Consider the following 13105-nt stretch of genomic DNA (forward strand, 5'->3'; position numbering starts at 1 on the left):
ATCGATACAAACACTACAGATTTCTTAAACTTTCTTATCCTCTCAGTTCTCTGTCACTTATATGGTGATCAGGCTTCGGAGATATTCACTACACTAACAGCACAGATATAAGAAATTTCCATACATATGTTTAATTCTTTTCTGGAACAGAGAAGTTAAAGACAGCTATTGTTTTATCCAGCCTTTCAGGTTTAAGATAAGACCTTTTTCGCTTTGGAGAGTATGGAAGGACAATAGCAGCCTTCTAAGCTGCTTCTCTGACACCACCAATGACAGGAAGGATGCTGGGAGCTGAAACCTGTGGTTTTTTTCCATGCTGAGCTAGTGACCTTCCCTTTGAAGATTCTCACTTGTCTACATATGAAAAAGTACACCATGGTGGAGGAGCTGCCAACTAGGTCACCATGGCCAAAAATCATGTGGCAGTTTATGAATATAATTTTCTGGGTTTGATATTTTAAACACAAGCTTAGTTACTCAAAGCCTTGCTCTGGCATGGTACAGAGCAAGCTGTAAGAGCTGACAGAGCCTTAGCTCAACGGAAGAGAGAAGGTAAACAGTCAAGTCTGGAATTTAATCTCTGATTCCTAACGGGTAGCCACTGTTGCAACTGTTTTTGAATCAAAGCTGTACGGTTTGAGTTACCTCATGGAGTTATTCAGTTTTTCTGATTACCTTCAAATTTTTCCTAACATACTTTTAATCACAGAATAGGACACATTAAAATGCACAGTACTGAATTACAGGTTTAAAATATATATTTTTTCAAAGAAATGTGTAAACACTTGTGACTCATGTTTCATGGCTTCAAATTCAACACTGCTTACCTGGTTTTACATTCATCTGGATTTCTAAGTTAATGAACTTCACTAAGGCTGGTTAAAAAGTTGCTGGGTTTGATGAATATTTGTCTTCATAACAAGAGTTTTGAGGAGGACCATCTGCTTGCTTTAAAATGTTCATCCTGTTACCTAGTCAATACTATCTACAGTAGAATTTCAACACCATTTTCCTGTTAACTCTAACCTTTGCACTTCATTGTAATGTTATGATATGTGTGAATATTATCAGCAATACAGAAAACATGCTATATACTTGTAGCAAAGTCAACAGAAAAAAATCTTACAGTAATGACCTGTATGTGCCTTAAGGCTTTTTTTTTTTCAATTTGAGCAGCTGTTCATGGATTTGGGAATAGCATAATCATCAGACAGCTTAGAAGACACTGCTAAATATCCCCACCTTAGTTATCTGGGGAAGCAAATTGCTACTTAACAGTAGCTAAGGTCACCTTTAAGCACTGCATTTTGAAAGAGACCAGCTAGACACAGGCTGCCCAGTAAGGAAGTGAAGCTGGGAGACCCAGAAGGGTCATGCCACAGAGTGGGACATGCCCTCACTAACAGCACAGGCTCACAGAGACTGAACACATTGCCAGAGCTGGTGCTGGTAATAGGGTCCATCAACAGTTCCAGACACAGCAAGTGATGAACCAGCTCCAGAGTCCATCCATGGGCTTCTGTCCGCAGCAAAAGGAGACAGGGCTGGAGCACAGGTCCAAAGTTCCCATCCAGCAGATGGCCTGCCCACAGTACAGGTCTGAGGTGGAAACCAGCACTCCGACAGCACAGCTCAGATCAGGACCAAAAGCCCTGTGGGCAGAGGGTGGGTGAGGGCCCCAGGGACTTTAAGTGCTCTCAGACCCCTAACAATTTTGTGGGTTTCCTGAGTCTTTGCCTGTTTGCCCGTGCTGCTTTTGTTTCTTGAAAAATCTTGTCCTCTCCTTGAAATATGACAGAGAAAAAGCAGAAATGAAGAGTGAAAAGCAACTGTCCTCTTACAGGTGACACACTTTATCTTTTTATTTCTCCCTGTGACATAGGCATGAAGGATACTTTTTTTGGCAGAGTTCCTTTAGGAATACTAACAGAAAAGTCTGAGTCAGATCCTTTACTTCTCTGCCAGGTCTCTTTACAGAAAGTATGACCAAAGACATTGAACACCTTTTTAACATTTCTATATGTAACTAGAACAATTTATATTGTGAATGTGCTCCTGTTGATTGCAATCTCTAAAGTCCTTACAACAGACAGAAAAAGAATTAGGCAGAGACACTTGTTGTGGACTTCATTGTACCATAATGTTTACAAATGAATAAATAAACCAGTATAACCCTGAATTGCTGTTTATTTAAAAAAAAAAAAAAAAAAAAAAGAAAAAAGGAAAAAAGAAAAGGTGCATTACTGAGTAATTTACAGCTACTACATTTTCAAAATAAACAAATAAACTATGCACAGGACAAGAAAGCTGCAATATAGTTCCAGTAGTAAATTATCTTTATTTAAAAAAAAAATTAGCTGCCTGGAAAAGAAATCAAATTAACATTCCCTGCTCTTTGATGCCTTTTTTTTAAAAAAAACCCCAACTTTTATTTTGGACAATGAAAAAATACTTAACAATACAGATACATTATATTTTTTCATTATCACTCAGCGCAAGCTACAGCAAATGTACCCACAAGTACTGAGGCCAGTCACAGGCAATGTTCAGTCTATTGATATTTTACATATTGCTAAGGAAAATTACAAGTTGCTGCTCAGCTTTCAAGGGCCTAGATGGCAGTGTAGTTCTTAGTGTAATTCGTCAATTTGATCTTCTCTGGGAAGATAATATTAATTGAGAGGTTTTCTCCATTGTTAGATTTCAGAAAAAAGTTCTTTTTCTTGCGTAGGAGATGACTATATTTGGCATTAGCAAACCACATTTCACATTTTGAAAAAAACACTATCCCAGTTGTACCCAAGACGACAAGACACGTAAGCAAGCCCAGTACAACAAAACATATCACCTGGCTTCTACTGAGGAAGGGATCTGTGTTTTGGATTGTTTCTTTCATTGTTATTTTCAGGATTTCTTGTTGATGATGCACAGATCTGTGAAGAGCTTTTGGGGATGGCTTGTAATTCTGCATATGCTTTGTCTCCATATTCACTCCAGCAAGGCTTGTGTTTTGGCTGGGATGTTTACAAGTTGCACCAACAAATTGTGGTTTGCAGATGCATCTGAATCCTCCCTGGGGATGTTCACTACATGTCCCTCCATTCTCACATGGGTCACTTGCACAGAGCATGACACGGCTGCTGCAGAGTTTTCCTGTATAGCCATGGGGACAAAAACAGTTGAAACCTACACCAATATCTGTACATGTTCCTCCATTTTCACATGGGTTGGATTCACAGTCATCTCTCTCTATTTCACAGAAGTTACCAGCAAAACCAGAAGGGCACAGACAGGAAGCATGTGGTGCAAAACCATTGTCATCAATACACGTTCCTCCATTCTGGCAGGGAGAGCTAGAATAAATAACAAAGAAGCTATTAGGAAAGATTTCATATAATGAAAGGAGGTAAGTTTTCTTTCAAAGAGCCAAATCAAAATGCAAATCCACTAAGTCAATGAAGTCGAATCAAGAATGAGCTTATTCAACAGCTTTGTCAATACAGATTATAGTATCTTCTGCCGACCCTTTGGGCAAGATTAATACACCAGCATTAAAATTCAAACTGAAAATCTGTGAAGGGATTTTAAATTATTTCAAACATTTATTCAAATTAATCTTCCCAGTGCTTTCATATGCTTATAAGTATTTAGCTGAGCAACTATTCAGACAAGACTGAACAAAGACACTAGCAGCATGGCTTTCTTTTCCACCTGATTATTCATAAGATAATCTATGTATTGTATTAGCAGAGAAAAAAATATTAATGCGATAGTGTCAGCCTCGGCAAATACTGTAACGTGATGACAGGACCATAGGAAACCAAGTATTTCTGCAAACCCTTTGAGAACTGACTAATTAATAGTCTGGTACTATGTTTTAAGTGATGTAAATTCACTGAGATACCTTTTTTCACCTTTTCAGTGTACCTGTGCCTTGCCAAGTACAATGCCAGAAGATGGGGCCACCCATTGACAGAAAGGCACAAATGTGTCAGTTCAGTGGAGCAAGGAAAAGTGGACTCGGTCCTTCAACTGGCCATGTTGCCAGAAAAGGGGCCATGGGTCACAGGTTTACAAATCTCAAAACACACTTTAATGGCAGTTTGTCATATATGAACAAAGTTTTTAAAACTTATCTTCTATTAATAAAAGTCAATAACACTTGGCAAAGCTTACAAGTTTCTCTTGACTCCTGTTGCTCTGGGAGCAGCTATGATAGGGACTACTCCAAGCACCTCTGGCTTTGCTGGGGACTGAAACACTTGGTGACCACCCATCAGCAGAGCCTGAATATTGTGTTAGAGGAATCATCTGCCTGTTTTTTAGCTGTTTCCACATAAACTGCTCTGTCTTCTTGTATTGTCCTTCATTGTAGGTGTTGGCTAAAAAAGAGGCTACTACAAGAACAAATTGGAAGTTTGAAAGTAGTATCAGGAAAATGAAAGGTGTGGTTGTCCACAGACTTTGACGTAGTAGTTGTTCATGACAACCTGAGGTGATCATGCAAACAAGGAATTTTGAAACAATCACTAGCCACTGTGTCTGCTTTAAGCAAAACACAGAAGCTGTAGTTGTACAGACCTTGAGAAAATGAGTGGATATGGCCTTCTTGGAGAGTCTAGCACCCTCAGCTTTACAGGTCCCATGGAAAATCTGACAGGCTCTTTTGGATGTAGCAATGTGTAGAAGTTTGAACTCTCATGAGTGGGTTGAATTACAGCATTTTCTAGGTAAACAGGAAGAAATTCCTGGAAAATGTAAGTGTGAAATTTTCTTTGAAGCTCTCAGAAGTGTAAACAATTTAAATAAAAAGACAGCTAAGGGGAAATATCACAGAATCACAGAATGGTTGGGGTTGGAAAGGACCTCTGGAGATCACCTAGTCCAACACACCTGCTTAAAGCGGATTCACTTAGAGGAATTTCAAAAATTTATTCTTTATTTATTACTGAGTTGTACTTGCCTAATTTAAATATATTTAAATAACTAAGGTATAGATATTAATCTACTTGAATGGATCCAGTTACTTTGCATTCTTGGCATTTAACCACATGTTCAGGAAGGTGTGGTACACGAAGAGCTAGCTGTGGAAGCATGGACGTACCGCTTCTTTGCTTTCTAAATACTCGGCTTTCATTTTAGAAAGTACCACTCACTACTCTGTTTCAGAGCGAAACTTCAAAACATCACACGCATGTCACTAACACAGATACATCTGCCTGATTTTGTAAACGGGCTAGAACAATCACTTTGATTTGTGAATTGTCTTGGTTCCATCTGTGAACATTAACGAAGGAGTCAGTGGCAATGCTTAATAATCTCAACATTGTTAATATTACCACTCAGCTAGAGAGGAACTGAGAGGAAGTGAGGTGTGAATGAGATGACATCATATGATGAGGTCTCTTTCCAGGATGTGAGGTGCACTCTCTGGTGGACTGTGAAGTGTTAGCATATATGGAGTGGCTGTCCTTTTGAACTGAAAGCAGATTTGCAGAACCTGCTACTCATTTTCCTGAAAAAGACACAGCTTCCTAGAGAAAAGGAATTGCTGTTTCAGGAATGTTGTTTCATTATGGAAAATTGTTCATAAGGTGTTCCCACTCTCAATCATCTTCCTGACCCTTGAATAGACTCCCTCCAGTAAGTCCATGTCCTTTTTGTACTGGGAAGTCCAGAACTGGACCCAGCACTCCAGCTGTGTCTTACCAGGACTGAGCAGAGGGGAAGGATAATGTCCCTCAGCCTGCTGTCAATGCTGTTCCTGATGTTATACCTTCTCAGAGAATGGAGAGCAATGTCCTCCCACACTCTGTTCTGCTGGAAGTGAGATTATCTCCTTCAGTAAAGTATGGACATACCATTATATGTCAGTTAAGAAAATAACAGGCTGGTGGACTAGATGCTTTTGTGCAGCTTGTGCCTTGGCTACTGTTCTTATTACTGTATATGGTTCATATATATAATTACCTCTCTCTACAGGTAAGAACGGGGGCCGGGAAGTTTTTCAAGTTTCTTTACAAAAAGTCATAGGAAGACATAAATTCACCACTAAAAAATGTGCAAATTGTCACTTTTAGTACTCAAATTATGCACACAAACTCATGCTTATAATCTGTAAATCTTTACAATATGAGCAGATCAGATTTGTAAAGTGTGATAAAAATGTCAGCAACTAGCAGAAGCATTATGTATTTTAGCACAGAGATATGTCCACTTAGCAAAACATTTTGAACAATAGTCAGTAGGAGTGTGTTATTGAATTCATGTCAGAAATTAATATTTACCCATTAATAATGCAGGATCCTTTTTTGAGATGGCAGTTTTTTCCTGTAAATCCCTGGGCACACAGACAAATATATCCTCCATCACCAGTCTCTATGCACGTTGAATTATTGGTACAGGGTTTTGCAGAACAGGGGTGAATATCTGTGGGTTTTTTTTTTTTTAAAAAAAAAAAAAAGAAAAAGAAAGAAAAAAAGAAAAAGACCCTGGGCTCAATTAATCTAATGAGAAAGAGTCAGTAATAGTATATAATACTTCAAATAAAATATACTTTAATAGTCTTTCATCCTGCATTTTATAAATTCTGATTTATTCCTCCCTCTGTTAAAATGACGTTCAGATTTTTCAACTATTGCAAGTAGTTTCAGCTTGTTTCTCTCTTCCTAGCTCCCACTTGCAAATAGATTTGAATTATTCCAGTAATACTATGAATTAATTTTTACTTGGGGAGAAAGGACTATGTCTAGTCATCCGTGCACAATCTTGGCTTCTCCATGAGCAGAATTATGATAAAGCAGTCAGGAACATGGAATTCTCCCAATTCTGTGCCAGAGAGCCTATCATTACATGCTTGTGAACAAATAATTTCATAATAACAGCAAGTTACAAAAATCTCTTAAAATTTCATCTTTTGGCTGGGCTGCATCCAATCCTTGCACAATTGTGCCAGAAGAGAGCTGTATAATGTCTAGACACAAAGTCACATATCTCATTTTCTTTACAATTTCCAGCTGAGCCATTTCCCACTCAAAGTATTACTGAATTTTTAAAATAACTAAAAATAAATAAACAAACAATTGCATATTTTAGCCAACTAATGGAGCAGCTGCACAGAAGTGTTGACTTCAAGTTATCTGGTGCCTCAAACATGCATGTGCACACTTTCTAAGAAGATGGAAAGGGATTTAAGGGCATTCATATTTTACTTCCCACAACATAATATGAAAGTTAGATGGTATCATGAGGTACTGCAAAATTTTAACCACAGTAAAACATTTCAAAAGCCTTAGCTTTCAAATACAATCTTCCCTGGATAAGAGGCTCTATTTTCTAATGTATTAGCCTGTTCTCATTGCAAGACAACCACTTTGCATGCACTTTGAGTGTAAACTCAGTCCTTCACAAGGACCAAAATAACCTGGAATGCTTTTTGGAGCAGTGTTGTTTGCCACCCATTTTCATAGGCTTTAAAGGCAGCTACTAAAGTATGAACCCCTGAGCAAGGAAGCTCTCTGAAATAGATACATGGATAAGTGTGTATAAATATACATATATTTTTATATATGTATATGTATATACACAAACATATGCACGTATGCTACTGTCAGTAATTTATGTCAGGGATTTAATTTTAAAGCAAAACTTAAAAGCTTATTGGAACGTGCCATTTTAAAACACAAATATATAAGTAGCCCCAAATAGCCCATTTTAAATTTTTTCTCCAGTTGATCTCTAAAATCTCCAACAACCATTTTACTTGCTTCAAGTGATAGCTGAGTCTAAGAGGAGAATTCAAAAAAAGGAAGGTACATTGACAAATATTATGAATGGCCTCAATAAATTACCAATAAATTAATTAATATTTGTATAAAACTAAGTTGCCATGCTTCAGTACGTGAAGCAATCGCTGAGTATTTCTGTGAGGAAGGCACGCTCAGTAGTAGTTTATGTCACAGCAGAATTTCTAGACCCTGCCTCACGCATGTCCAGCGCAGGCGTAAGGGGCTCCCCCTGTACCCTGAGGACAGCTTCCCAACATGTGCCTTGGCAAAACAGTCAAGTGACAGGTACATTACAGTGGATTAAGCCCAACCTATAATCTGCATGCCTATAAATTATTGGGAAGGCCATACTTGACCCAAACTGAGGACAAGACCACCCATAGTAAAAACAACAGCTACACATTCAGATGCATTAGCAAATCACTTGGTGATCTAAAACCACTCCAGAAAGAAACTTCCATGATCCAAGGCAAGAAGACTAACTTTCCTAGAAAACAGAAGAAGAGGCATCACCACCAGTCCAAATTATCCTTTTTTCCTCTCACACCTAGCAAGCAAATAAGCTACTGAGAGTATCTCTATATTTTACAAATATTTCAGGTGTTTACGGTAGGGGATAAATGAACTTCAGACCCTCCCACAGTTTTCCATTCTCAATTTTACCATCCTTGTGCATTGGCATTTGATAACATTAAAATAGTGGCTATGCTAGAAATTCCCTGGCAAATATTACACTTTCTATAGCAGCAAAAAGGAAGAATTTCAAGAGAATGCCAAAACTGTGTACTCATGACCATTCATCAATCTCCACAGAAGCAACAATGTAGCTTTCTTGCATGCTTTATCTTATCTGAAGGTAAAAATTGTCTCCACTAGCTAAAAAATGGCACTATGTCATATGCATGTGAAAAATATAACTGTGACCTGCTCTCATCAGATACAAACATTTTGTATTAGAAGAAAGAGAGAAGAAGTCTGGTACTTTATGGTAAGAAGTTCGTGGGTTGGTATTTCCACATTTAAAAGCCAGTTATGTATCAATGACAGTGATCCCCAAAAGTGCAGGAGTCTTCAAAACTTTTCCTTTTTGCTAATTTAATCAAATTTCATTTAGTGGTACCTGTTAATAAGCTATAACAATCTATATTGACTTTATACAGCCAGGGAACTGACACCAACTTTTTGGCTGAGGATAATGAGATTGGTGGCTGAGCTATGAACCCATTTGAGTTTTCAGTGCTTGATTGAGTCAGGATAACAATCTTCAGCAACCTTCCAGTAACAAGAAAAGGAGGATCCTTCTTCTGATCCTTTGTGGCAAAACAATGCATTCAGTGTAGGTAAATCCACTGAGATGAAAGACTTTCAACATAACATGTGCTTGCAGATGAAAATATGGTTATTTCTTTTTGGCTGAATATTCTTGGCAGCTCTTCATGGGGATCTAGAGTCAAATTGGCAAAGAAGACTCTGAGATGATTTTAAGTGTTGAGAGAAATAATAGTATCTGAACTTAGGCAAGGGATACCTTTTTTAATTATAGAATTATCTAAAGGAATTTATATGAAAATGATATTTTTCCATGAAGATATGTATACAATTTCCAAAGCATCGTTTTATATCATAAGTACCAATTGCAAGAGGCAAACATTGTAAAATGAGAGGCTCATAATTGTAAAAATATAGTAGTACTTAGAAATTCAGCTAGGCTTTTAAAAGTATCCCCAGCTTGAAAAATTTACAGGAATCTTTGGGTGTGAAGATGGTGTCTTTAAAAATCTGGTCCTTTGGAGTCATTGACAAGAAACAAAACTGAGCCTCCTAAGGTGGCAGTGGGGGGTTGCTCTGTCTAGTTTTAGAAATCTATGACTGTAGATGAGAGACAACAAAGGGACCCATTCCTCCTCTATAACTGCAATTAGAATCTAGGTGGCTGTTTCAGGTACAAACACATCTGTGAGAGGTGCCCAGAATGACATCTCTGAGAGCTTCTATTCACATCTGCACCATTGCTACCACAGTTCCTGCAAATATGCCAGGACTAGCTTTAAATTAAGAAGCCTTTCTATGCTTATGTGTGCAGCTGGTGAGTATGGGCTGAAAAACCTGATGAGAAGTTAAATGACCACCTGAGTACTTTGCACCAAGCTCGATGTCACTGGAGGATGTGAACTACCTGAGTCTTTTAGTCATCTTGAAAATTTTATCCAGTTCAAACTGTGTCATCATTAATCACTGTTTTGAGCATTCATTGGCAGAACATAGGCATGCTCCATAAATTATGAACTGTGTAACAACAACAGCCTGACAGACATGAAAAGTGAATGAAGCCCTGGACACCTGTCCTCTTCCAGCTGTAGCTACGTGTGCTGAACATGCACACATTCCTGGATGATCATGCAGTTTCAGTGCCACCAGATCTGTTTGGCTGAACATTGCCTGTGTCAGCCAAAATAAATCAGCTCAGCAAAGGCCAGTTCTTCAGCTTGTTTATGCTAAGCTGGCTCATTCTGACTGGCAAGGGAGCTGTGCTTACCCCTCAGACCTGAGAGGGAAGTGACAGTCTGTCCAGGGAGATCTTTTTCTCAGTCATACTAATGCTCCTCCACTGAATCGGTGCTGGGTTAAGTAGAGAAAGAAATAAGCACAATGCTTTTCTTTTAAAAAAATATCAAGGAAGTAGCATATATCTATATATATCTATATCTATAAATATATACAAATATATATATAATGTCCTATGTAAATCTTTCAAATTTTATATATACAAGCCAACTGGTATTTTTATAGAAAGGTCTTATATGAGAACAAGAGAGCAGTTACTTCTTGGCATTGTCCTTGATAATCAGTGTTCAAAATAGAATGCTGACTTTACACATTGCTCACACATATGCCCAGTTACGAAAGACACTGCATGCTTGGGCCTAACTTTTACCATAAAAGTTCCAGGCTTATACGCCGCTGCCCAGAATCCCTTTATTGTCTGGCACTAACATTAAAATCTTTTAGAATTAGTTATCCAGAAGGACTTTTACATGTTTCCAGCACCAGATGGGGCTGTTTCATCTCACTTGCCCAAAGAAAGGAAAGGATGTGCAAACCTATGTCACAGAGGCTGCCAACCCAGCCCTCCTCACAGATGCACTGCCAGGGCTTGGTGCAGCTGCCATGCAAACACCCAGGGAAAGGAACACACTGATTACAAAGAGCACCCTGCCAACCAGGTTGACACCTGAAAGAGATAAAAGACAAGACAGAGGCATAGTTTATTTTTAACAAACATAATTACAAGGATGTTCCCCTTTTTCAGACACAATAAATAAACTTCGGATACAAAATTGGACTCTGCAGCACATTTGAACAAAGATATTGTCAATGCTTCTGGGATATTAGAAGCAGTTTATGTGTAGAAAACCATTTCATTCAGCGAGAAAAAAGGAAATAAATGCTAATCAATGTAAAGTCTTTTGTTACTGGGAAAAGCAGACTAAAAAGGCACCTAGATGTCTATGCTCTTTGATTCCAGTTACTGTATCCTAATAGAGTGCTGTTTCATTACAGTTCCATATTTTCAGAGGGCAAATCATTTCAGCTTTTGCCTGTTTTACATGGACTTATTGAAGCTGTCTGTTCCTGTGCTAACAGCCCTGTCTGACATCTTTTTACCTGCATTCACTGGGAAATTCACAAAATCCATTCTCTGGGTGGCAGCCAGTTCTACAGTTTATGCCTGGAAGAAGAGATTTATAACATCAAGCCAGGAAAATCATCACTCAGAAAAATATCATATCGTGTCCTACACATGACTGATGTTTATGAATAACCCAGACTGCATTATTTTCTGATTTTTTTTTTTAAATATATGTTTTTGCAATATAAAATTTTAGATTAACTTCATGTGGAGCGTGTAAACAGAGTGTTACTATAGGGTAAGTGAAATGACATAAAGAATTAACTATGAAAGAGTACAAGCTAAGCCACTTTAGCATATGCAATGTGTATGTAACATCACTATAAACTACTTTTAAAGGGAAATTTTGGAAAAGATCCATGTATGTAATTTCACAACATACTACTCCAACTGCATTGTTTTAGAACTACTTGAAACAAAAAAGTACCTGTAGTGAGAAAAAAAAAAATGTCCATTTAAAACAACTTGCAGTATAAGTGTTCAATTCATTTCAACTCTAGGTCGGATGAAATAATAATAATTAAAAAAATCACCATTTTCATTAAATCATGCATGAATAACATAAGTTAAGGACAAGAACTCTCAGATACTTTTTGTTTGTTTGTTTAAGTATTTGCGTGAAGCGCACTAAGCAATGCTCCTCTGAAATGGCACCACTAGCTACTGACATCCCACGCAAATGGCACAAGAAATGCGCTCAGTCGGATGCAAAGGAAAAGCTCCCTCAAGACCACCAGCATCTTGGCCGGAGCCAGGGCGGCTCTGTCCCCGGGGGGCTGCAGGGGTCCCTCCGCCGCTCCCCTCCCCGCCCCGCCAAACTCCCCAAACTTTCTCAACTCGCCTCCCCTCTCTGCTCCGCTCCCCGCGGCAAACGCCGAGTGTCCGTTGCTCGCCCCGCTCCCACCAGCCCCCTCCAGCGCTTCCCGCCGTCGGCCTTACCTGGGGCTGCGGGAAGGACGATGGGCAGCAGGCAGCAGCAGCCGATGAGCCCGGCGGCGCGCAGCCCCATGGCCGGGACCGCTCCGCGCAGCACCGCGCTGCTCCGCGCCACCCCGCGGGGAGTTCGGCGGAGGGAAGGTGACACCCCCCGCCCGCAGCGCCTCCGGGCTCCGGAGCGAAGGGGAGAGAGGAAGGAGGGACGGGAGGGAGGGAAGGGCTGCTCGCCTCCTCCCGGCCCCCGGTCCTCCACCCGCGGGCAGGGGATCTGCCCAGGGGGCGAGGCAGCCCGTGTCTAACTCTGCCGCCCTATGCCCGCTCCCCTGCGCGGTAGCGGAGGGAGGAGCCGGGCATCTTGCGCACCCCGGAGTGTGCGGGCAAGGAGAGGAAATCTGTAAGGGCGCGGGAGAAGGGAGGTCTGGTGGGGGAGTGTTAAGCACGCCTCTTATCTCGTTAAAACTTACTCTGACTATCCATGGAGATCTAATCTGAGGTTTGTCTTCAGAAATCTGAAGACTTCTCTTCATAGTCATTCATATCAGAGCTCCAACTTTTTCAGCAAAGACCCCAGCAAAAGGAAGGTAAAGCATTTTATGTTTCTGAGGCTAAAGAGTTAAATAACCAAACACCCCAAACGCTACTTTTGTAGTCTTTCGTACACTGAACAGATCATGAAGAAACCTTACTTCCA

At 39.7% G+C, this 13105-nt stretch overlaps 1 protein-coding gene across 1 annotated transcript; it reads right to left on the bottom strand.

The window, feature by feature from the left end:
• Positions 1–2611: 2611 nt before the first annotated feature.
• DLK1 (delta like non-canonical Notch ligand 1) lies at positions 2612–12487 on the bottom strand (the record flags this gene model as incomplete). The annotated part of the gene is made up of 5 exons (XM_080345089.1): positions 2612–3353; positions 6288–6429; positions 10889–11019; positions 11454–11517; positions 12418–12487. The coding sequence occupies 5 exons, from the start codon at positions 12485–12487 to the stop codon at positions 2612–2614; spliced, it is 1149 nt and encodes a 382-aa protein (XP_080201215.1).
• Between the last annotated feature and the right edge of the window lie 618 nt (positions 12488–13105).

This window comes from Nesoenas mayeri, assembly GCF_963082525.1.
Source record: "Nesoenas mayeri genome assembly, chromosome: 5".
Taxonomy (NCBI): Eukaryota; Metazoa; Chordata; class Aves; order Columbiformes; family Columbidae; genus Nesoenas; species Nesoenas mayeri.